The sequence below is a fragment of the Lagenorhynchus albirostris genome, chromosome 1, assembly GCF_949774975.1.
Source record: "Lagenorhynchus albirostris chromosome 1, mLagAlb1.1, whole genome shotgun sequence".
In the NCBI taxonomy this organism is placed as follows: domain Eukaryota; kingdom Metazoa; phylum Chordata; class Mammalia; order Artiodactyla; family Delphinidae; genus Lagenorhynchus; species Lagenorhynchus albirostris.
In genome coordinates, this window is record NC_083095.1 from 2,090,225 (window position 1) to 2,112,936 (window position 22,712).

Genomic DNA, 22,712 nt, shown 5'->3' on the forward strand with positions numbered 1-22,712 from the left:
CCCAAAAAGTCTCAATGTCAAGTCTTCTGATGAACTATTCAAGTGCCCCTGAAGGTTCAAAAAGCTATTCAAGTGTCACAAAGTGCAGAGGACATTCCTCAGATTCATAAGTGGCCCCCAAATTCCGGCCTTGGAATCTGAAAGAAGGCCAGGGGTCTTCCTGGAAAGGGCGGTGTTTGACACGACACTTAATCTCACGGCAGCAGCTTCCCCCACCCCCATCCCCCCACTAGGCAGGCACTGTGTTCACCTCTGCACGAAGGAGGGGGGGACTCGTCAACGTGGCGCCAGAGGGAGGATGTGACCCCGGCAGACCCGCAGACCCGGCGCCTGAGCCCTTAAGTGCATCCTCCCGAGGGCAGAGCAGGGTCTGGTCATCCCTGTTGAGGACAGGCTGACTGCGGGCCCAGTCCAGACTCCGTGCTTCCCCGTGACCGCCGAGGCCACGTCCTGGCGAGGCCTTCCTGTCTCACCCCACCCCCTGCCCTGCTTTGCTCCAGCCGTGCACATCCCACCTGCAGTCTTTGCCTCCCGGGAGCCCTCGAGGGCAGGCCAGGCTGCCCTGAAGGTCTGGGTCCCCGGCACCAGCGGGCCGCTGGCAGATGCTCGACCCCCATTTGCTGCATGAGAGCGCCCGAGGTTGGTGAAGAGGACCGACCTAAGGATTGGGCCCCCATCTGCACGCTCCCTCCTCCAGCAGGGCCAACCCAGGGACACTCTCACCTGAGCCCCACTAGGAGGCAGGAACACCCCCAGGCTGGCACGCGAGCCCGAGAGCCCCCGGGCAGAGCAGAGCACTGGGTCCCGTGACTGGCCTGTACTCAGAGCAGCCTTGCACACGGCAGGCACTACCAGCCTTTCCTGAAGGCCGTTCATCCTCCTGGGCCTGCAGGAAGCTGTCCTGCCTGGGGCCTCCTGCTGCCCCCGGGGAGGCCTCCAGCTCACCCACCTCCAATTTCCACCAGCCCCTCCACACCCTGCAGACCGTCGCCTCTTCCAAGGAGCCTTCCATGACTGCAGCAGCAAGTCTCCTTTGACCTCCCTAGACAACCACATGGGTGGGAGAGTGTCAGATATGGGAGGTCCTGGGTGGGTGGGTGGAGGAGGCCTGGATCTGCCTCATCTCTGCTGGGCCTGTTTCTCTCCCTGTGCAGTGGGCTGGGATGGGGTAGGAGCTGCATCATCTCCCTGGGCCAGGGTCCCACGCAGCCCACCCTCCCTCCAGCACGCAGACTAGAGGCCGGAGAGCCGGCAGCCCTGGGAGAACAGAGGCCATGGAGGCAGAGGGAAGGGGACGGGAAGGGGGGCCTTCCTGCAGACCTAAGGGTTGAGGGGGGCAGGTGTGGGGAAGCCCATCCCCTGACTTGTCCTCATGCAGATGACCTTCCTTGTCGCCCTCTGCTAGACAGGGTACAGCCTCCAGGGGCCTGGCATCCCTTGAACCAACCAACACCCATCCAACAACCGCCCCGAGCCCCCAGCCCACACTGCCCCAGGTTGGGTGCAGGGCACGAGCCCCTCCAAGGCAGGTGACGGTGAAGCACAGGGAGGACAGGAGCAGCTCACATTGGGGCTGTGGGGGCAAAGCCCGGGGGGCTTCCGGGGGGAGGCAGCTGGAGACAGCCCAGAGGCAGGCCCTGATCCTGGCCCGAAGGTGGGATCCTGGCCCAGGGCCCTCAGGGCAGGTGAGTGAGTCTGAGTGGCCATCTGCTTCCCGGGCTCAGACCTGGGAGCGGGGGCTGCAGCGGAGGGAGTTGATGTGTCACATCTCAGCCACTCAGACCAGGGCTGGGCAGGCGCAGCAATTTCCGAGGAAAGACTGAAGGCCAGAGGTGGGAGTCTGGGGCTGGACGGGGACTTTCCGGGTGAATCCTCGTCCTGTGACCAGCCCTAGGCTCCTGCCTCGAGGAGGTGACCAAGTGACCTGCTGATCGGTCACTCACCACGGACCCTGGCCCTGACCCTCCGGGCGTCAAGCTCCCCATGTGCGGTTTGTGAGGCCGCTTGGCTTCTGCTGTCTGCCTGAAGGGGCTCCCAGGCTAGGGGCAGCCCTACAGGGCTGATCACCAGCATGGGATGTGTGGGAGCAGAAGACGTGGTTGAAAAAGACGCTCTTGCCTCGGTGTGTGGGGGTGGGAAGCTCTGAGAGACACTTGAGGGGCTTTGAAGGATGCGCAGGAGTTCACTGCTGGCTTGCGGCCAGGTGGGGCTCCAGGCTGAGGCCCCCGGCATGGGATAGAGGCCCAGTGGAGCCCTGGGGGCTCGTGTGCAGGGCCTGGCAGACAGTCAAGGGGCTGGAGGGCCCCATACTTGAGAGCAGCTCTGTGCGTGCAACTGCAAGCGTGGACAGGGATCCAGGCCTCCTGACCCCTACCCTGGTGGCCCTCCGCCCTTCATCCATCCTGGGCTTTCCCTTCCACCTCACACGGACCCAAGTGCAGGCTCCAGTGACTCACCCAGGGCCATAGTCCAGCCTGCCAGCCGAAGCCCTGGAGAACAGGCAGAGCCAGGCCTGCAGAGGAGGCCTATGCCCTACATCAGACACCTCACAGGCCTTTCCTGAAGGCCAAGGAAAGCCCAGGTCCCTCCTCTGTCCCCAGACTAGGCATTTGGTCAGAGGTCAGGACAGGTCCTTGAAGGGGGGACATGACCCCTGGAGTAGGGCAAGGGCTTCTAGGGACACTAGGGTCTCTGAGGGGACACAGGTCTTACCAGAAGACAGAAGGCGCCCCTGGCCCTGTGATGCTGCCACCAGGAGACTGGTCCTCTTGTAGGCCCACCTCACTTGGTATCCCTCCAAGGACCCCCAAAGCCTGGGTGGTGGCCTGGGGCCAGGACAGCAGGCCTGGGAGGTCCTTCTTGAGTTCTGGGCCCTTCCGGCAACAAGAGGGGCAACCCAGGTGCCCAGGCCGGGCTGCAGACGGAAGGCCCAGCCGGACATGGACGGAAGGAAACACACGCGCGCGCGCGCGCACACACACACACACACACACACACACAGCCAGGGACTCTCTCCCCTCCCCCCGCCCCCACCCTTCCCAGGAACAAGTGGCCCTTTCTGCAGCTGGGTGGGGGTGGCCACACACTTGTCCCTTTGTCCACCATGTCCCAGGCCATTGTCCTGGAGTCCAGAGCCCCTGTGGTGTCTGCCCTGGGAGAGGAAGGAGCAGGGGCCGGGGGGCCACGTGCAGGGAGGTCCAGCCTGGATGCTGGTGTGGGGAGTGGAGGTCTGGCCTCGTGGGGCACCAGGGTGGACCAGTCAGCACAGCAGGGGCAACAGTGTTTTATTTCTCTGCCAGGGGTGGTCGGGGACCAGCCTCAGGCCAGCCCGGTACCCTGGGGCTCTCGCGCCGACCTGGGGTCACCGAGTCTCCTGACGGCTGGCTGAGGCCAAGGGCAGGCACCCAGGCCCTTCGAGCAGCAGGGCGGGAGGGATGCCAGCCGTGCACCAGAGCTGGAGAGCAGGCCAGGGCAGGGTTGGCGTCGCCCCCTCCATCCTGGGTGCACGCCCCCATTCCCACATCCCTGCGGCTCCTGTGAGCGGCAGGGGCACCGAGTGGCTCTGACCCGACTGGCCAGCCACCGGAAGCACGTTCCCGCCCTGCCCAGCTCTTCCCTACATGACGCTGCGTGTTCGCACGCATCGACACGAGAGGGCTCTGGCTGGGCCAGGGCCGCAGAGGTACTTCCCAGAGGCAGAAGCGAATCAGCGGGGCTGCCCCGGCCCTTCGCCAGCGGGAATCTGGGGACATGCCCACGCGGCCTGTGCACTGCCCAGAGGGGTGGGGTCAAACCTGAGGCCACACAGCGGGGTCGCCTCAGATGCCGGGCAGCTGGACCATGGGGGTCCCTGGCCCTCCTCCTCCGGGTCTTTGCAACCCCCGTTTCCTCCCTCCTCGTTTGGGGCCACCTGGGAAGGGTCAGACCTGCACCCCGCCACCTGTACTCTCGGGCCTCAACATCCAGGAGAGCCTATGGCAGTGGAGACGGTGAGTGGCAACAAAGAGCAGCAGGACGGGGACGCTGACCACGGCGGTGACGTGGGCGGGAGGCCTCCCTCCCCGGGGGCCGGATGCTGTTCCACCGTGGCAGCCCCACTCAGCCGCCCGGGAGGCCCCCGGCCCCGCCCCACCCCGCGTCCGTCGGTTTCTAAACACAGGCCCCGGCTGGCACCCGCCGACCATATAAGGCAGCCTCTGGCCGAGCTTCGCCTCCCCGTCCGGCCCCGCGGTGCTCCCAGCTCCCTGGAGCTCCTGCAGGCGGCTCACTAGCCCGGGGTCTTGGTGGCAAAGGTCAGGTAGCCGGTGTGGCCCACGGTCTCCTTCATGGGCATGCCGCTGCGGAAGGGGCCGGCGTCGGGGCCCGGACTGGCCCCCAGGTCGGGCGCGGGCAGGCTGATGGTGCGCACGTTGTAGACCTGGGGCAACACCTCCAGGGTGCTGAGCTCCGAGAAGCCGCAGGCCGCCAGCGCCTGGCACGTGCGCTGCACCTGCTCGATGCACGGGGAGAAGGAGCAGAAGCGCCCGCCTGCGCAGGAGGAGGACACGGGGTCAAAGGGCAGGGGCCGCCCCCAGAGCCCCGCCCGCCTGGCAGCCTCCTCTGGCCCGGGCGTCTGCGGCCTGGGACTGCAGGGCAGAGGCAATGCACCCCCAGTCCCTTCGGGAGTGGGCGCTGCGAGACCCCACTGTGAGAGCTGAGGAGGGTGGACGCCCCGACCCCTGCCCTGGGGTCCGAGGCCATGAAGCCCCCACCAAGCCCTCTGGCCACGAAGAGCTGCGGCCCCAGCGGCCCCAGAGTAGGGGAGCCGGGCCGGGGCCCGGGGGCAAAAGCTCTTCTGCAGGGCCCTGCCCAAACAAAGCCCTCTCACGCGCCGCCACGGGCCCAGCCCACCACCCCGAGCTCCCTGGGCTTCCAGAGGGCACCGCCACCCCCGATTCCCACCAGGCAGCTGAGGGTCGGGGCCAGCGCGGAGCCTTGGCACGGCAGCCGCCAGAGTGCTGGGCCTGAACAGCTTCAACCACACAGAGCAGCCTCGGGGGCGGGGGCTGTGGCTGTCACAGGAAATTACAGGCTGTCGCCCGCTCCTGGGAACACGAAGTGCCCACTCTGAGCGGAGCCCCACGGACCAAGGGTGAGGGAGAGGGGGCGGGAGCCGCAGCCCCTTCCTGCCGCCTCCCACCAGGGCTCGCCCACACATCCAGCAGGCTGGCTAGGGGAAGGGACGTGGCCCAGGCCAGCCCCTAGAGGTCCCTGAGGCCTGGTCACCTCAGCCACACGTGGGACACAGACCCCCGGGTGGTCAGCTGGGAGGCCTGGGCTTGGAGGCAGAGCGTGAGGTTGACGTGAACCCAGAGGGCACAGGGTCACCCCCAAGAGGGGACGCAACCCCTGTGCACACAGCCGAGGAACTGGGGCCTGAGCCTGCTCGTCAGCCAGAGGCCCAGAGAGCCCGCGGCCGCACCTCGCCGGGCCAAGCTGGAGAAACGCCAGACCCACGAGGAAGTCGGGAGCCTCTGGGCCAGAACAAGCAGATCCAGAGAACGGGGCTTAGCGGGGCGGAGGGGACGGGACAACACACAGCATGGCTCCCTCGGCAGGAGGGAGCCCAGGGCAGGGACTGCCTGGGCTCAGCCACGGCTGCGCGACCGGCTGCGGCCTTGGGGTCCGAGGCCTGGGCCCGCTGGTGTCCCTGGAGCAGCGAGGACCTGCAGGTGTCCAGGGGGCAAAGCCGGAGCGGGCAGAGGTGTTGGGAAGCCAGCGCTGCCCCTCTCCCCAGCCCCAGGCCACCTCAGCAGAGACCAGGACACAGGAGTCCAGGGCTGAGCTTGAGCCAGCAGGCAGGGGCCCCGCTGGGACCCTATGGCCGCCTTGGCGTCTGTCTTTCCGAGGGGCAGGCCTTCCCTGGGGCGCCCTGGCCTGCCTCTCCCGCCCCCTCGTGCTGCACTGCTCAGCGGGCAGGAGGACGGCCCGGCTGCCTGAGCCAACAACTTCTCCAGAAAAGGGAAAAACCCAGGGCCTCGCCAGCACTCTCCTGGCTCGGAGCCGACCTTCTAGCCTCTGCACCCAGCATCTTCCCTAAAAGGGGCGCATTAGCCTGGCTGTGGCGGCGGGTGGGGAAGGGAGACTCTGCAGGCACTGGCTGGGGTGAGGGGCTGCCCTCTGACCTCTGGCAAGCCCAGGGGTGCAGGGCCCGCCTCTCACTCAGGCAGGGATGCCACATTCCCCAGGGACCCGAGACACCTCCCACCTTGGGGTGGGAGTGGGGCCAGGCCAAGGGGCAGGAGCCCAGGTGGAGGCCCACCCTCCCCAGTCCTGACCCCTCTCACCCTCACCCTCTCCCTGGGCGACCTCCCCATGACTCCCCCGCTGCCCTGACCCATCCCCGCTCAGGCCGAAAGTGGCCCCGGCCTGGCCACACCCCTCCCAGACCCCCCCCCCCCCCGCTCACCTTCAACCTTCAGGGCGTCCCAGGCATGGCCCACGGCCTCCCAAGGCGAGGGGATGTCCAGGAAGACAGCGTCCGCCTCGCGGCTCACGCCGAAGCCGCTGCGGCACACGTCCTGGGTGCGCACGGTCACCCATCGGCCCACGCCATGCTCCTGGAACTCCTCCCGAGCCTTCTCCGCCCGCTGCTGGTGGAACTCCACCGTGTGCAGGTGGCCCGTGGGTGCGATGGTGCGGATGATGGCGTGCGACACGGAGCCGCTGCCGGTGCCTAGCGGGACGGGACGGGTGTCAGACGGGAAACGAGCCCACCCGCACTATGAGGGACCCATCAAGGGCCCACGAGGTCAGCCGACCCCGGGTTACCAGCAGGCACCAGTCTGGAGCTCCCTGAGGGGTCCTGGGACACGGAGGCTGCATGTGTGGCAGGGGGAGAGGAGGGAGCTGACTGATCGTCGATGTCCGCCGTGGGTCCAGCGGGGAGGGTGGCAGCCCTGACCACCCCCGGCTCTGGAGAGACTCTGCTGCACAGACCTGGAGCCCCGAAGACGGGTCCCGAGAGGGGCCGGGACTGGCCCGTGGCCCTGCAGGCTCTGTGCAGAGCAGATCAAGGGGACTGGAATCGTCCCACGTGGTGGCTGGGCCCAAGCTCCCCGAGGGACTCAGGTCAGTCCATCTTCCTGCTCCCCCCGATCCGCTCCCACCACACGGGGTGCAGCTCTGCCCTCACCTTGCGCGACCAGAGACATGGTGACCAATGTGCCCCCCACGTCATCGTCTCTGTTTTCCCCCAGCCTCACGGGCCACTCCTCAGCTTCCTTCACGGCTGCCCCTCTGCCAGCCTTCCTGTCCTGCAGTGTCCAGCCGGGCCTGCGTCCTCCGGTCACCCCCCGTGACCTTCCCCCACCTCGCTGCTCCAGGCGCCAGGCCTCACGAAGACGCCCGGGCGCCCACTGCACACCGATCACCTCCCCCGCGACCGCAAACAGCGCCCAGCATTTACAGGTGCAGAGCTGGACCCGATCCAGCCCAAATCCACTCCCTGCCAAGCCTCCCGAACCAGCTGGTGACATGACTGCCCAGCCAGACGCCTCGGAGGAGCCCTCCCCTTCCCCACAGGTAACTCCTGCACCTCCTCCCCCATCTCTCTGGGAGCCCTTCTCCCCACCTGCCTGCCGTGCCCGCCCAGGCCCCGCTCCCGGCTCCCCGTAACAGCCCCTGACCCCCGCCTTCAGTCCACCTCAACACAGCCGCGGATTCTCTCTCCCCGCGGTCAGACCAGGCCTCTGCCCTTTCCACGCACGGCGGAGTCGGACTCCTCGTGACTCCCGAGCAGCACCCCCTTCCTCCCTGACCTCATCCCTGCTCCTGCCACGCTGGTCTCCTTGACGGCCCCTCGCGCAGGGTCTCTGCAAGACTCTCCCTGGGGTGACCCTCCCCTTTGGCTCTTGGTATCGCCTTCCCATCACATTCAACCACATTCAACTCACTGCTCCCTCCTCAGAGAGGTCCTCCCTGACACCCCTAGCTGGAGGGACCCCTCTCTGAGTCACCCTCAAACACGCAGCCCTGTTCCCCAAGCCCCCCAGCAATCAACAACACCGTAACGGTCACAGTGGGCTTCCTGTCTGTCCCCTTTGAGAAGCAGAAACTTGGTCTGTCTGGTCACGGCTGTAGCCATGGTTCCTAGCAGGGAAGCTGGCGCATCAGAGGAGCCCAGAAGCACGCTCGCCGACAGCACTTTTCAGCCGCGTGGAGCGAGGCCCTGGCTGCGGATGCACAGGGGGAAGCAGGGGATGAGCTGGCCCTGAATCCCGTCCACCCCCCAGCTGCCCTGGTGCCTAGCAGTCAGCCTCTGCCCAGGCCCCACCCACTCTCTGACCCGCTCACTGCCCAGGCTCTGCATCTGACTCTCCCCATTTCAAAGTGCTTGGCTGGGCAAAAAGAACCATCCAATTGTCCACATGGAGAAACTGAGGCCCTCCATGTGGACAGAGAGGGATGCAGATGGCTTGAAGCCTCCAAATGTTGGCAGCAGCGCTACGGGGAACTCTTCGTGACTTTGGAACCCAGATGCCCGGCCCACGAAAAACATGCTGGAAATCTAGGCACACCTGGGCCTGGGCTGTTCTTGGCTAGGGTGCATGCTTCAATCCCCAGCACCTGCGTGTGTGTGTGTACGCGGGCGCACACATGTGCAGAGGCTGGGAACAGCTGCCTTCAGGCACTTCCATCTGCACTCTAGGCTCTGGGCTCAGGGACAATGGTGCTGGCCTGGGATGAGCACGGGGCTGGCTCCTCACCCACAGTGAGCACCCTGAAGCAGCCCTGGCCTCCCTCCAGGAAGGGGCACTCTCAGCCCTGGGCCTGGGGCTCCCATTCGCAGCAGTCAGGGACGGCCAGGCCAGGCACTCTCTGCCCTCGGTCAGCGCCGAGCAGCGCTCACACCCCCCACCCCACCTAGACAAGTAGGATCCCCCCTGGGCACCGGGTCCTCCAGCGGGCTAGCCTTGGTCCAGTCGCATCAACTCTCACACAGAGTACAGCACCAGTCTCCTAACCGGCTTCCTTGCTTCTGCCCTCACTCCCTGCGGTCAACACCCCCAGAAAGACCCTGTTAAAACAGAAGTTGAGTAATAATGCCTGTGTTCAGGAAGGGCAGGCTGGAGGCTGGCTGGACAGTGGGTCTGACCTCCACCTTCATGAACTGAGGCAACCTGAAGAACTCACCCGATTCACAGACCACAGAGCCTGGCCGAAGCTCCAGCATCATGGTGAGCAGGGCAATGTCGGTGGAGTAGAGGATCTGGGTGCGGTGTGGCAGGTTCAGTGTCCAGAGCTCAGGTGTGGGGTGCAGCACGTACACCCAGCCACCTCGGCCGCAGGTCACCTTGGAGCCGAAGGGGCGGCCAATGAGGTCTACTGAATGCCGAAGGACGCCGTGCCGGGTCTGGGTCTGGGCCCCACGCTGCACACGCACTGCCACCATCGCACCATGGCCCAGTGACAGGATGGCTGTGTCACCCTCTTTGATCAGCTCCTCATACGCCACGAAGCTCATGGTGTTGCTGTCTGGCAGGTGCCAGGGACCTGGGAGGTGTGTCGGCATGAACATGTAAGGGGGCCAGGAGGCAGGATATGCACCTGGGGTCCAGAGAGAAGGCTGTGAGGCCCAGATCCTGAGCAATGGGGGTGGAGTAGCTGGCTCAGTCCCTGGCACTGTCCATTAGGACAGCCCAATAGGGCTGCACCCTGGCCTGACATTTGAAGCCCTTCTTGGTGTGGTCTTAAGAAAAAAGCCATCAGCCCAAATCACAGATGGAGAAACTGAGGCCCTACACTGACAGAGGAGGGGCCCAAGGATTCCCACAAAGTAAGGGCCTGACCCTCTCTCTTATCACCCTTCTCCAGGAGCTTGGTTCCCATTCTCCAGCTGTAGGATGAGAGAGCGACTACCTAGGGAAGAGCTGCAAATGGCCCGTGAGGTCACCTCCACGCCAGGCAGAACGCCCCCTCTCCCCAGTTTCCCCTATGGCGGGCTCCTGGGCAGACAAGTGGCAGGGGGATGCAGATGTAAGGGCTCGCAAGCAGAGGTTGGGGACGTGCAGGGGGCAGTAAACAGAAACACTGGCCTGGCCTGTGTAGAGGCAGGGGGCGGCTCAGGCCAGGCTGGCACAGGGCTGGGGGCGGCCATGAGAGGCTGCAGGGAAGTGCAGGGCGACCCCCACCCGCGCACTGCCACCCTGGCCCTGCGGAGTCTCACCGGCGACGCTCGTCGGGCTCCGACTCCCGGAGGGTCTGCACGTGGCCCCGCGCCACTGCCACAGCACTTCCGGCTCCGGCCTGGCGCGCGGCGCCCGCTGATGACGTCATGGAGTACCGCCCTTCGCGCGCGGGCTCCCGGGAACCACGGGCCGTCCCTCTCGGCCACCGGAGCGCGCCTCGTGCTCGGACTCTCTGCCTTATATCTACTTGTGCAAAAAACAAACTGAAAGCCCCACTGTCCCGCCGCCGAGCTGCTGCAGTCCTTCCAGGCTCTTCCTACGGGCGCTGTTGATAAAGGCTGGGAACAGGGCAGGGCCCCGTTCCGCAGGCTTTTGACAGCCCCGGAGTCCCCGGAAGGGCCGCCCAGGCGAGCTGCGCAGTCCCCTGCGAGGACACTTTGCCATGGACATTTTGTCACTGCAAACCGCTCTGGGAACACCTGTGACGGGCCCCAGGATAAATTCCAGAAAATGGAATCGCCGATGAGAGGGTCGACCCAGAAGGCTTTGGCTAGGGTCAACCAGAGGAGCAGGAGATGGTGGCCTGGAAGGGTCTGCAGAAGTGGCCTTAGCCCAGGCCTTGCCTCTTCTTGGCCTGCCTCCTCTTCAGGGGCACAGTCTCCGGAGTGCAGGAGCTGCTTCAAGGAGGGAGGGGGTCCTGTGTCCCCTCCTGGAACCCAAGGTGCAATGAGCACTGGGTGAACTGTGCTCCCTTTGGGGTCGGTCAGTGAGGACAGGGCCAGTGGCCTGAGCAGGGGACAGGGGGAGGGGCAGCTGGAGGACGGGGGCAGAAAAGGGAAGCAGCAGCTCTGCTCTGTCTCAGCAGAGCTGATTCAGAACCGGTTCCTCTGGAGAGTGTGTGCGGGGGAGGGGGACAGGGGACATGGACTATTTTCCTCCAGCACACAGGTCCCTGTGGGCCAGGGCTTATCCTGTTAGCCTGGGGGACTGCAGAGGGATAGAGACCCCAGCCCACCCAGCCACCCTGAGGCCTGATCCCTAACCCAGGGTCTGCTAGCAATGACTCTAGGCCACACTTACCAGGCCCAGGCTGCTCCATCCTGGGCAAATGGGAGTAGCCAGGCCCTTCAGAGCCAGTCCCTTCCCAGAGCCCTGCCAACCTGTGAGGCACTCTGAACTCTCCCTCCTCTGGGGCCAGGACTGGCGAGGGTGTCTGTGGACCACAGTGCCCATGATGGAGACCCAGGTGCCTAGCTTCAGCCCCTCCATGCCCCTGCCCTGACTGGGCCTGGGTCTTGGAGCCCCAGAGGATGAAGGTGAGGGGCCTTTGGTGGCCTCCCATTCTCTGTGGGTTCTTGTCCCTGTGGGGCCAGTGCTCTGGCCACCAGCTGCCTGTGTGGCTGTATCACTGTCCCCTTGCCTCTTGCTCTGGACACCGAGACAACCCAGCTCCATCCACGGCTCACCAACCTTTGTTCCAGGTGACTTTGCACCAGCCTGAATCACCCCCTAATTGCTCTCCTGGGAGATCTCAACTTTCCACTTCTCATGGGGGTTCCTTTTCCCCAGGCTTGCAGCTGCTCAGCGGCTGAGTGCCTACTAAGAGCCTAAATTAGGACTCCCAACTTCCCACTTGCCTCTCTGTGACTGGCTGGCCAGCTCCTCCATTGCCCCCTCCTCCAAGCAGCCTTCCCAGGGCTGTCCATCTGAGCCTGCCCCACCAGCCTAAGTCCTCAAGCACCAACTGATTAGCCAGGTCAGGTGGGTACTTTGCCCAGGGCAGAGTTTATATATTATATATTGGGGCCCCCCCTAAAAAGAACTGATACTGTATGAGCCCAGCTAAGTGTCATCACATTGAGTCTTCCCCACAATCCTGTGAGAGAGGGACCACCACCTTACAGATGGGGAAACTGAGCCTCAGGGAGGTCAAGTAACTTGCGTAAGATCACACAGCCAACGTGGCCAAAGTGGGATTGGGATTTAAAGCCAGTAAACTTGGCTTCAGAGAACTAGTGGCAGATTTGAAGAAAGCTGGAAACTGGCAGGAAGTAGGCCCTGGAGGAAAGGGAGACCCTGAGGACGCCCACAGGGGGAGGCTGTTCTGCTCTCATCTCAGGCAGGGATCAGGTGACCCAAGGTCTCCTCTTCCCTGACCAGCTCAGTCTCCTGCGCCAGCATGCTCTGTGACCACAAGGCAGCCCCCGCTCCTTTTCTGATCCTAACTAACTTCCCCTTTGGGTTTTGCGGAGCTCAGGGACAGGGCACCAGGAGGAAGCAATGCCCACCCTGGCTGCACTCTGAGCACAGACTCTGAGGATGGCCTCGCGTCCCCTGCTTGGATCCTGGCCCTGCCCTCCTACCTGGCTCACCTCCACCTGCCCAGCTCTGTGCCTGCCCTGCTGAGCAGGGTCATGTTCTGGGGATGAAAGGCCAGGGACTCCTTTGAGGCTCCCCACCCCCTCCAGGGCCAGGTGGTTAATGTATAACCAGGTGCGATTTCCAAGAAACCTGGACCATAAATGGGTCTGGTGATGTCACCCAGCTTCTTGCCCGGACGCGGCCAGACCGGCTCCTGTGGGCCCTAAGGAGAGTGGAGGGTCCACAGACGAGGCCAAGTGTAGCTGGGGGCAGTGTTCTTCCTGCTGAGGTGGAGGCCCCCTTCCTGCTCCCCTGCTTGAGACCACCCAGGCTCCCAAGCGGCTCCTGCCTGGTGGGGGGCCTCACCCTGACTTTTGGGTCTAAAGGCCTCAAAGGCCTCTCCCCACTTCCCCCATCACAGCTGCTGACCATGTGCACCATCAGACTGAGTCCAGCCCAGGCTTGGCCAGCCGGGGGTCCTCAGGGTGGGCCCCAGTTCAGGTTAGCACAGGGCCCATCACTCCAGGACCGCTGAGGGACTGCCAGACCTCCAACCCGGTCCCCCATCACGCACCTTCTGATCTTCCCTTTGCTCATCTGCAAAGATGAGGACAAAACACTCATCTCCAAAGGCTGAGGATTGCTGGAGCCCCAGGCAGGAGCATCCCTAGGGCCTGACCCTGAGCAAGACCCCAAGCCTCTGGACTTCACCTCTCCAGTGTGGACCTTGCTTGTGGAGAGAAAGGGGAGCAGGGGTCCTTTCCTGCCCCCATTCTCCCAAGTTGGTCAGGCCCTTGGTGGCCTGAGGGTAGGGTAGGGGGGCCTTCTGGGAAGCTGCAGAGGCTACAAAGAGGAAGCCCTGAGTACCACCCCTCCACCCGCTGGGGTCTGAAAGCCAAATAGGCCTCCAGGAGCAGCAGCTCTGTTTCTGGAAACAGAAACGTGAGCCCATCAGGCCTTTGGGGTGGAGACTTGGGAAAGGCAGCTGCAGATATTTCTAAAATTAGGGGAAGGGGCTGCAGGGGGCACAGAACGCAGGAATTTCAGGCTTAAGGGACACCTGCTGTCTGGCCAGTCCAGACCCATTTGCCTTTTTGCCTTGGCTTGTTTCATGGGTCTAAAAAATGCTGACTGCGAGCAGGTCAAAACACGCCAAGGTGAGCAAGAGAAGAGGCAGGAGTCTCTCTGCAGTAATGTCGGGGGACAGAGCACAGAGGCAGAGGCAAAGGGACCTGCTCGCCCTTTGCTCCAGTGCCCATTCCTCAGAGGCACCAGATACGCTGGAATGCCCGCTCTGCCCCAGCCTCTGCAGGACCCATCTCCTCCCATCTCTGGATGATATTTTGTTCACTTAGCTGCTTGCTCACAGCCAGTCTTCCCGCAGCAGCAGCAGTGTTCACCTTGCTGCCCACAGAGCACACTGTGCAGTCCTGGAGGGATTTTGTTAAATATACACATAGATAAGGCTCTTCCCCCTTCCTTGCTTCATTCACAAAGCAAAGTATGATGGACATCAACCACACAAGCTCCAATTCACGCTTTTTAATAGCTGTATAATATTCCACACTGGGGAGATGCCTTCCCTACCCCCGGCCAGTCCCCAAGTGATGGGCATCGAGTTATATCCGGGTTTGTTTGTGTTTGTTTCTCCTACTACACATCTCTTGGTCTATCTGCAAAGAGAAATGAGACTGGACTCCTAGAAGAGAGTCCATTCTCTCTTATAGAGAGAATGAGACTCTATAGGCTTGACTCCTAGAAGTGTGATTGCTGGGTCATGGAGGATGAACATTTTAAATTTTAATAGATACTGCCAAATTACTTTCCTAAAAAGATGTAGCAATTCACAGTTGCAGGCAGCGTGTGCATGCCTGTCTCCCCACATTCCAACCCACAGCCAACACTGGCTGGTATCAATCTTCTTTTTTTGCCAGTCTGGTTGTGCTGGGGCTAGTGGAAGGCATAGTCGTTATTTTAACTTACGTGATTCTGATTTTTAGTCTTTTTTTTTCTTTTTTTTTAAATCTCACATGTGCTTATTGTTTGTTAGCATTTCCTCCAGTCTTTGCCAAAAGTCTCTGAGGACTGCCTTTGGGGGTGGGGTGGGGAGGTGAACCTGTCCCCTGCAGAGAGGGCACAGGCCTGGGGTCTGGGGACTCTGAGACTGTGCACTCCCCAGCAGAGCCAGAGTATTTCCGCATCAACCAGGAGGGGCTGGGCCCGGGGGTCTCTGGCTCAGACGCCCAAAAGCCCGGAGACTTGCCCAAGGTCAAGGCACCAAGGGTGCCGCCGGGCTGGGCCGCAGCCAGGCTGCGCCTCCGGAGCGCCTTCGCTCTGCACCAAGACCGCCCGGGAGATGCCTGCGGGCACCTTGGAGAAGGTCGGCGGCTCGGGGCCAGCTCGGACAGGGCAGGAGAAGGAGGGGCGGCGGGGGTTTGGCAGTACCTGCTGTGGAAGCCCTGGACGCCCTCGCCTGGCCCCTCGCCGCGACCACCGCGGGGACTGGCAAGACGAGGGAGGGCAGGAGCCATGGTGCAGACAAGCCCGAGCGTCCTCAAGTGCCTGGTGGCCCTCCTGCCTCGGTTTCCCGCTAGGAGGCAGGCGGGGTGGGGGTGGGGGTGGGGATCCAGAATGTCCAAGGGCCTGAGGTTCCGGCTTCGGGATCCTGGGCGGGCGTGGGGTAGGGTAGGCGGGCTGCGCGGGGTTCCGGCGAGGGGATAGTCGGGGTGGGCTGCCTGGGGCGGGGGGCTCTGGGGGGCTGCGGGCGGCGGACAAAGCGACGTCACAATCCCGTAGCGCGGCCCAATGGAATGAATGGGCTATAAATAGCGGCCAATTGGAGGCCCGCGTCGCGCCCCTTAAGAGCCGCGGGAGCGCGGAGCGGCCGCTGTTCGCCTGCGCCGCGCCCTGAGCTGCCGACCGACCGAGAACCCCCGCCCCCGCCCGGCTGCTCAGTGAGTGGGCCCGAGGGCGGGGGTGTGGGGGTGGGTCGTGGGGCACCGGGGCAGGGGCGCTGCGCATGGAGGGGGCTCGGGGGCCGCGGCGTCGCGCGCTCCCGGCACGCAGGGGCCCGCCGCCTGGAGCGGGCGCCAGGCCGGGGGTCCTGGGCGATGTGGTAGCCCCCTGCGCGCAGTGCCGACCCCGCTGACCTTGGCCGCGCCCCGGGCGACCGGTGCCCGGGTCCCTGGGTGGTTAGCAGGTCCCCAGGAGGCCCGGAGCCTCGGGTGCCCGCTGACCCCCGCGTCTCCCCGCAGCCCGCCGCCGCCATGCCCTTCTCCAACAGCCACAACACGCTGAAGCTGCGCTTCCCGGCCGAGGACGAGTACCCCGACCTCAGTGGCCACAACAATCACATGGCCAAGGTACTGACCCCCGAGCTGTACGCCGAGCTGCGCGCTAAGAGCACGCCGAGCGGCTTCACGCTGGACGACGTCATCCAGACTGGCGTGGACAACCCAGGTACGCGCACACCAGTCCCGGGGTCAGGGTGCCAGCGCCGTATCCGCGGACAACCCGCGGCCGGGGCCCAGAGCCCCCCCCATGCCAGTCCCCCTCGGGCCAAAGTCCGGGCGCCCTCTTCCCGCGCACAGCCGCGGGGTCCTCGGCGGCTCGCTGAGGCCTGGCAGTGACGTCACTGTCCCCACTCCGCGGCCCCCCCACAGGCCACCCCTATATTATGACCGTGGGCTGCGTGGCTGGCGACGAGGAGTCGTACGACGTGTTCAAGGAGCTCTTTGACCCCATCATTGAGGATCGGCACGGCGGCTATAAGCCCACAGACGAGCACAAGACCGACCTCAACCCCGACAACCTGCAGGTGCCGGGCGGCCCGGGGCGGCGGGTCGGCCTGGGGAGGGGTCTCCCGGAGCTCACCTCTGCTTGGCCCCCAGGGCGGCGACGACCTGGACCCCAACTACGTGCTGAGCTCGCGGGTGCGCACGGGCCGCAGCATCCGCGGCTTCTGCCTCCCCCCGCACTGCAGCCGCGGGGAGCGCCGCGCCATCGAGAAGCTTGCCATCGAAGGTAAGGGTCGGGCCGGCCGGGCCACGGTCCCGGTCCCGGTCCCGGCCCCTGCCGGCTTGTTTACTAGTCACCCGAGCCGCCGCCGACGCCGCGCTCTTATCTGCGCTCAGGCTCCGGTTTCCCGGAGGGACCGAGGCCCAGCCCCGCGCTTACAGCGTCCTGGGGCCCGGCGAGGGTCGGCTTGGGCCGGGTCACCGGCTCGGCCTGCCGCCCAGACCGGGAGGACTGGACTCCAGCCAAGCCGAGCGGGCATGGGGAGGTGGGGCGGATCCGTGTCGCTAGGGGTGGTGGCGGTGTGGGACAGGAGCCCACCCGTTTGTCCTCCTGAGCGCGCCCCTCCGCAGCCCTGTCGAGCCTGGACGGTGACCTGGCGGGGAGGTACTATGCGCTCAAAAGCATGACCGAAGCGGAACAGCAGCAGCTCATCGACGACCACTTCCTTTTCGATAAGCCTGTGTCGCCCCTGCTGCTGGCCTCAGGCATGGCCCGCGACTGGCCGGATGCCCGCGGCATCTGGTGCGTACTCCCCAACCCCCCTCCCGCGGGTCCCCACTCCCCCACTTCGTCCTCTCCCTGGCGAGGCCGAGGAGGAAGAGGGAGGGGCCGCGCTCCTGGGATGGGTTTGGTGCCACCCAGGCCTCCTTGCAGGTGACCTCACCTCGAAGGTAAGTGAAGGACCCCGGCTAGTAGAGGCCTCAGCCTCTCAGGATCTTAGAGGTGGGGGGAGCAGTCGTGTTGGCTTTCCTCCTCCACCCCCCTCTGGGGAGCTGGAGCTTCTTGTTTTCTCTCCTTTCCCACCCGCTTCCCCGCGGGGAGTCAGTCAGGTGCTGGGTGACGCAGACGCTTCCTCGAGTGGGCGGTGGGGGAGGAGGGCTTACAAGCTCCTGTTCACACTGTGCGTGTATCCTGGGGCTTCCGCGCCCAGCTACAGCGCATCCCCCTGTAGGGGGGCTGTGCTGGCTGCCTCTGCCCCTTGTCCCCTTGGTGGGGACCACACAGTACCTGATGGGCAAGCTGGGGAAGCAGCTCAGGCCTCTCTTTCTGTCCCCTCTCTGAGCTGTCCTGGCCTCCCTCCGTGCCCCCAGGCTGTTGACGGGGCTGGAGTCCGGGCAGCGGCCCCCACTCCTGGGTACAGCTGGGATGAGCACCCCAGGGACCTGGGAAGTGCCTCTGCTCTGGGGACCCCCTAGAGTTTTTTTTCTGGATGTGCCCTGAGACCACAGTCCAGGGAGGAGGCTTGACTGTGCCCCTCCCCCAGGCACAATGACAATAAGACCTTCCTGGTGTGGATCAATGAGGAGGACCACCTGCGGGTCATCTCCATGCAGAAGGGAGGCAAGATGAAGGAGGTGTTCACCCGCTTCTGCAATGGCCTCACCCAGGTCAGGCCTGGCCCGCCACCTGGGCTGGTACAGTGGGGCTGGGTGCCAGGGAGGGGGCAGGGCCAGGCCCCCCGGTTCAGGCAGATGTAGGTGCCCCATTAACCTCCTGGGGAGTCCAGGTCTCAGTTGCCTCAGGGTCTTGCCGGGGGGCTCCCGGGTCTCAGCTGGTCCCCTGGGGCATGTCTCAGCCAGGCCTCCCCTCTCACACCTCCACCTCCAGATTGAAACGCTCTTCAAGTCTAAGAACTACGAATTCATGTGGAACCCTCACCTGGGCTACATCCTCACCTGCCCGTCTAACCTGGGCACAGGGCTGCGGGCAGGGGTGCACATCAAGTTGCCCCATCTGGGCAAGCACGAGAAGTTCCCGGAGGTGCTCAAGCGGCTGCGGCTTCAGAAGCGAGGCACAGGTGAGTGGGGTGGGGCGCCTGCAGGCACCCCTCTCTGCCGGAGCAGCCCACCCTCCCCCACCCAGGCCTGCTGACCTGGCTGTCTCCCCAGGCGGTGTGGACACGGCTGCCGTGGGCGGGATCTTTGACGTCTCCAACGCAGACCGCTTGGGCTTCTCGGAGGTGGAGCTGGTGCAGATGGTGGTGGACGGCGTGAAGCTGCTCATTGAGATGGAGCAGCGGCTGGAGCAGGGCAAGGCCATCGATGACCTTGTGCCTGCCCAGAAGTGAAGCCCTGGCCTGCATCTGCCGCCATCTCCAGCCCTGCTGCTTCCTAACTTATTGTCCGGGCAGTGCCCACCATGCACCCCTGAGGCTCGCCATTTGGCGGCTGAGCCCTTAGCCTTGCTGTAGAGACTTCTGTCGCCCTTGGTAGAGTTAACTTCTGTGATGGCTGAGATGTTGCTGATGCTGAAATAAACTAGGGTTTTGGCCTGCCCCAAGTCTGAGTGGTGCCTCCCCTTTCCAGGGGCAGCCCAGGGCTCAGCAGCCAGGCTCTGAGGCCTGAGTCTTGGGTCTGCCCTTTGTGCTTCACTGTAAGCTGGGACAGTAAGTAATCAGGAGGCAGGCACCCTGCTGTACCCACCTAGTCCTGTTCCCTGAGCCTCTCCGCCATCCTGTCTACTTGGCTTCCCTGCAGGCCTGGGGTGGGCTGGTGGGGGAGGGACAAGAAGGGGGAGGAGCTCCAGGGTGGCAGAGCCCCAGCCTGAGCATCCAAAGGATTTTGGGCCCTGGGGCGTGGAGCCTGGCACTTTGCTGAGCCCCATCCTGTAGCCTGGGGGAGCTGTGGACGCTGGGGGGAGGGCAGGAGCCCAGAAACTTGATACCTTTTCCCCCCAAACCCTCTTCCTCTTCTTCTTGCGGGCAGCTGCTCCCTCGCCCACCCCAACACCTACTCCAGCTCCTAAATAATGTCTCTCCTCCCCTTCCTTCCCTCCCAGCCTCCCATTAGGCTGAACTGTCCCCTCGCCCACTCCTAGCCTAGCCCTCCAGCCCCTTCCAGGAAGCCCCAGGGCCCCGTCAGTCCCCCTCCTCCCTGCAGCCTCCTCTCCAGAACCCTCAGGTGCCCCAGTCCCTGGGCCCCCCATGGCAGGCCCCCACCAGAGGGTCCCCAAGCAGGAGGGAGGTTGGGGCTGTTTGGGACATGGCTTTCTGGTCTGTTTTTCAGCCACCTCCTGGCTGCTGCTGTCCCCATCTGGTCTCACTCGGGGGTCCCCACCATGGGTGGGCACCCTAGGTGGGACGGGTGAGCCAGCCGGGGTCCTGGGCCCATCTTCCTTCGCCAGCTCCTCAGCTCTGCGGACAGTCTGTGCTGCCCCCTGCTGGCCAGGGCCGCCTCTGTCCTTCCTTTCCTCAACCCCATCGGGGTCTGCGATGCCCAGCTCCCCATGCATCAGCCACACAGTCCTCCTGAGGTTATCCTGCACCTGGGAGAAGCCAGGCATGGCCTCCACGCCCTGGACTGGGCAGTCTTGCCCACTAAGGATTGGGGGCGCTCACGTCCCAGGGGCAGCTTGTCAACCCGGACCCCGAGGCCCAGGACAAGCAGGTTGGTGGGGCGGCAGTGGAGGAGGAGGTGCGCCCTGGCATCTGCCTCGGTGGCCAGGCTTGGTCTGAGGGGCCCATCCAGGCAGTGTCCAGGCTGGGGAGGGCTCTCAGGAGCCTTTGCCAGGGAAGGGGGCATGGGCCCAGAGGTTGGGTGAGTGAACACCTGGATAGGCTGGGCATAAGAGGGGGCAGGCCCCCAGGTGCAGAAGACTGGCAGAGAAGGGGTCTCTGCACCCACTCTTGGGGTCCCTGACTGGCCTGGGGGCCAGAGGCCAGTTCTGGGCTGGCCCTGTTGCCATGAAGTTCCAGGTCAGGGGCACACACCAGGCAGGGGGCCCCTTTTCTCAGCTTCCTCCTCCAGCCACTGTCCCCCTCCCGCCAGTGTGGGCTGGGCAAGGCCATACAGTGCTTCGTAGTCTGGAGACGCAGGGTAAAAAGGGCTGTGACGGGCACAGGAGGTGTGCCCCTCCTGTGAAGGCGTCGCCCTGCAGAGAGGGGAGGCTGAGGGCAGCTCAGGAGAGAGCGGGAACAGTGGGAGGCCTCCCCCAGCTGGTCCAGGGGCTGCCCAGTCCAGCTGTGTCGCTACCATCCGAGGGGTCAGCAGGGTTCCTGGCCTGTCTGCCTGCGCCCACCCCGGGGCCCTTGCCCGTGCTCCCTCCAGCTGAAGGACCTCCTGCTTGCTCAGGCCCCCTCACCACCGCCTGGACTGAGCCCGGGGGCGCAGGCTCAGGAATGACTGTCCCGAAGCCACCCTCCCGTGTGCACGGGTACCTGAGGTCCCTGGTCAGGCAGGCATGTCACTTCCTGATAAAGAGAACGTTCCAGCACTTCCCTTTCACCACCTGCGCAGGCCTCTCAGGGCTTGGCGCAGGGAAGCCAACTCCCTCTGAGAGGCCTAAGCCTCACCCTCTTGCCCTCGCCTGCAGCTGGGGTGGGGCACACACAGCACCTGGGCTCTCGGAAACCTGGTCGATCGAGCAGGGCGGGCACAGCTCCCTGGGACCCTGGGGGGAAGCGTCTTCCACAGGCTCAGAGCTACGCCATCTCAAACCCACTGCTGCTTCCCTAGGCCGCTCGTTTTCCTCTCCACCGTTTTCCCTTTGCCTCACTTTTACTTCTCACTTTCTCATTTATTTTACCTGGCTGTCCTGAATGCACGCTTGTAAGCTGTAAGCTGCATTAATTCTTTTTTAGGACAAGACAGAGCTGACTATACACTCAGCAAGGGCACCTCTGCTCAGCAGTCCATGGACCCTTCAGCCACAATCCGTACAACCTCTCCCCCTTTCCTCTGGATTCAAGAGACCTCTAAACAGGGTGGTTTTAATTTTCCTGAAACCACGGTCAAACACGGAAGGTCTAAGAAATGCCCCACCACATGACGATACACACTATTTGCTCCGATCAGCACCAGTGAGAGCATCACACCTGTGTCGCAGCCAGGGCCCAGCCGGCTGGCGGGAGGATGGGGGGCGGTCCCTGGGTACTGCCGGGCGCTCAGCACTATCACCAGCCTCCAACCTCTAGATGCCAGCAGTATCACCCACCCCGACTGCCACAATGGAAAGAAAATGTCTCTAGGCATTGCCAAATGTCCCCGGGAGGGGGGTGCAAATTGGCCCTCAGCTGCTTCGAGAACCATTGCCCTACAGAGATAACGAAGAGATGCAGTCACTTAGAACTGGGAACAGCTGGTCAGGCCTCCAACAATAAAGGGTTGTTAAAAAACCAGGCCACCTCCCTCCCTCGACGTGGCGCCGCGCGGGCCTCGACAGCAACGTGGAGAGCTCAGTGAGACGGTGACATGATTAGAAAAAGCAGAAGTGTAAAAGCAGGTTATAAAACAGCTTGTACTCTTGGGATCCCACACAGAACACGTATGGAAAAATCCTGAACAACAGTAGTCAGCTGTGGGTGGTGGGGTAACAGGTGATTTCCTTCTTTATACTTTATTTTCCAAATTTCCTACAGTGAACACATATTACTTATATAAATAGCTGAAACAAATTCTTTTTTTGAGTGGTTTAAAAAAAACACTCTAATGTGTCCCAGTTGGTGGGAGACCACTGAGGGCTGCAGGGCTTCACCGCCACCACCCCCATTTGCTCTGGGTGAGCCTCTCCCCACCCCTGGGGTGGAAACAGTGAACTGGCTCAGGCGTCAGCACCAGTGAGCCCACCCAGTTCCAAGTCCTGGGCTCTTTTCACTGCTCTGACTTTTCAGAACATCTTAGACCTCCAGTGTGCAGGACCTGCTGCTCTTATCGGTAGCTGAACTGGTGGCAGTTGCCTGGAAGGTCCTTCATCCCGCATTTCTACTTGGAGCTGCGTGGTGCCTCTACACCAAAGCCCCATAAAGCACCCTTGGGGGCACACATGTACTCACTTCACAGGTAACAAAGAAAACGATCTTTTCATTGGCAAGAAGTCATCTTGCTGCCTGTGAGGTTTCCAATGAACAGGGGACAGAATTCCAGCTTGGAGAAGCAAGGCTTTTGACCCTGCTGAGGGTTGAGGCTTTTCACGTGTTAACTGGATGACAAAAGTCCCAGTTCCCAAGTCTGGCTAGAGGCTTTCTGCAGGGATCCATTCCCAGCATCTGGACTCTCTCTACCTTTCTCCCCAAATCTGTGAAGATGTTCTGCTTGGTTTCAGAAGTTCTAACTTTCACACCTTTCCCAGAGTTGGGGTCTTGTCAAAATCTAAGGCTCAACCTAAATAATTAAGCTTAACACCCAGAAAAGTTAAGAGTACTCCTTCCAGCCCCTCCTGCTGCCGATA

General features: G+C 63.4%; 3 protein-coding genes across 7 annotated transcripts; 1 reads left to right on the forward strand and 2 right to left on the reverse strand.

The window, feature by feature from the left end:
• Nucleotides 1-3,267: 3,267 nt before the first annotated feature.
• On the reverse strand, nt 3,268-10,391 carry TRMT61A (tRNA methyltransferase 61A). 5 transcript variants are annotated; one of them, XM_060153505.1, is made up of 5 exons: nt 9,175-9,315; nt 9,006-9,058; nt 7,175-8,213; nt 6,449-6,715; nt 3,268-4,527 (listed from the first exon to the last, which is right to left on the reverse strand). In XM_060153505.1, exons 3-5 carry the CDS (start codon nt 7,515-7,517, stop codon nt 4,268-4,270), a joined length of 870 nt encoding a protein of 289 aa, XP_060009488.1. In that variant the 5' UTR covers nt 7,518-8,213; nt 9,006-9,058; nt 9,175-9,315; the 3' UTR covers nt 3,268-4,267. The 5 variants fall into 5 exon arrangements, with proteins under 5 accessions (XP_060009488.1, XP_060009547.1, XP_060009365.1 ...); XM_060153564.1 differs by lacking the exons at nt 7,175-8,213; nt 9,006-9,058 and adding an exon at nt 10,208-10,391 and having other exon boundaries at nt 9,175-9,534; XM_060153382.1 differs by lacking the exons at nt 7,175-8,213; nt 9,006-9,058 and adding an exon at nt 10,208-10,390 and having other exon boundaries at nt 9,175-9,588.
• Nucleotides 10,392-14,765: 4,374 nt separating this feature from the next.
• Nucleotides 14,766-15,798, reverse strand: LOC132514750 (proline-rich protein 2-like). The gene is made up of 2 exons (XM_060139957.1): nt 15,455-15,798; nt 14,766-15,288 (listed from the first exon to the last, which is right to left on the reverse strand). The coding sequence occupies exons 1-2, from the start codon at nt 15,796-15,798 to the stop codon at nt 14,766-14,768; spliced, it is 867 nt and encodes a 288-aa protein (XP_059995940.1).
• Nucleotides 15,785-18,827, forward strand: CKB (creatine kinase B). The gene is made up of 7 exons (XM_060153292.1): nt 15,785-15,989; nt 16,193-16,347; nt 16,421-16,553; nt 16,898-17,069; nt 17,812-17,935; nt 18,156-18,345; nt 18,437-18,827. The coding sequence occupies exons 1-7, from the start codon at nt 15,797-15,799 to the stop codon at nt 18,613-18,615; spliced, it is 1,146 nt and encodes a 381-aa protein (XP_060009275.1). The 5' UTR covers nt 15,785-15,796; the 3' UTR covers nt 18,616-18,827.
• Nucleotides 18,828-22,712: the final 3,885 nt, after the last annotated feature.

Excerpts from the sequence above, each read along its gene's own strand:
- LOC132514750 (XM_060139957.1), bottom strand. The coding sequence starts at position 15,798 with ATGGCGGCGGCGGGCTGCGGGGAGACGCGGGGGTCAGCGGGCACCCGA. Across the intron at positions 15,289-15,454 it reads GGCGGGGGCGGGGGTTCTCG|CCCCCCAGAGCCCCCCGCCC; the intron begins GTCGGTCGGCAG and ends CGCCGCCCGCAG.
- TRMT61A (XM_060153382.1), bottom strand. The coding sequence starts at position 9,559 with ATGTTCATGCCGACACACCTCCCAGGTCCCTGGCACCTGCCAGACAGC. Across the intron at positions 6,716-9,174 it reads CTCTGTGGTCTGTGAATCGG|GCACCGGCAGCGGCTCCGTG; the intron begins GTGAGTTCTTCA and ends CCGTCCCGCTAG. Across the intron at positions 4,528-6,448 it reads GGACGCCCTGAAGGTTGAAG|GCGGGCGCTTCTGCTCCTTC; the intron begins GTGAGCGGGGGG and ends CCTCCTGCGCAG.
- CKB (XM_060153292.1), top strand. The coding sequence starts at position 15,797 with ATGCCCTTCTCCAACAGCCACAACACGCTGAAGCTGCGCTTCCCGGCC. Across the intron at positions 15,990-16,192 it reads GACTGGCGTGGACAACCCAG|GCCACCCCTATATTATGACC; the intron begins GTACGCGCACAC and ends GCCCCCCCACAG. Across the intron at positions 17,936-18,155 it reads TCTGCAATGGCCTCACCCAG|ATTGAAACGCTCTTCAAGTC; the intron begins GTCAGGCCTGGC and ends CTCCACCTCCAG.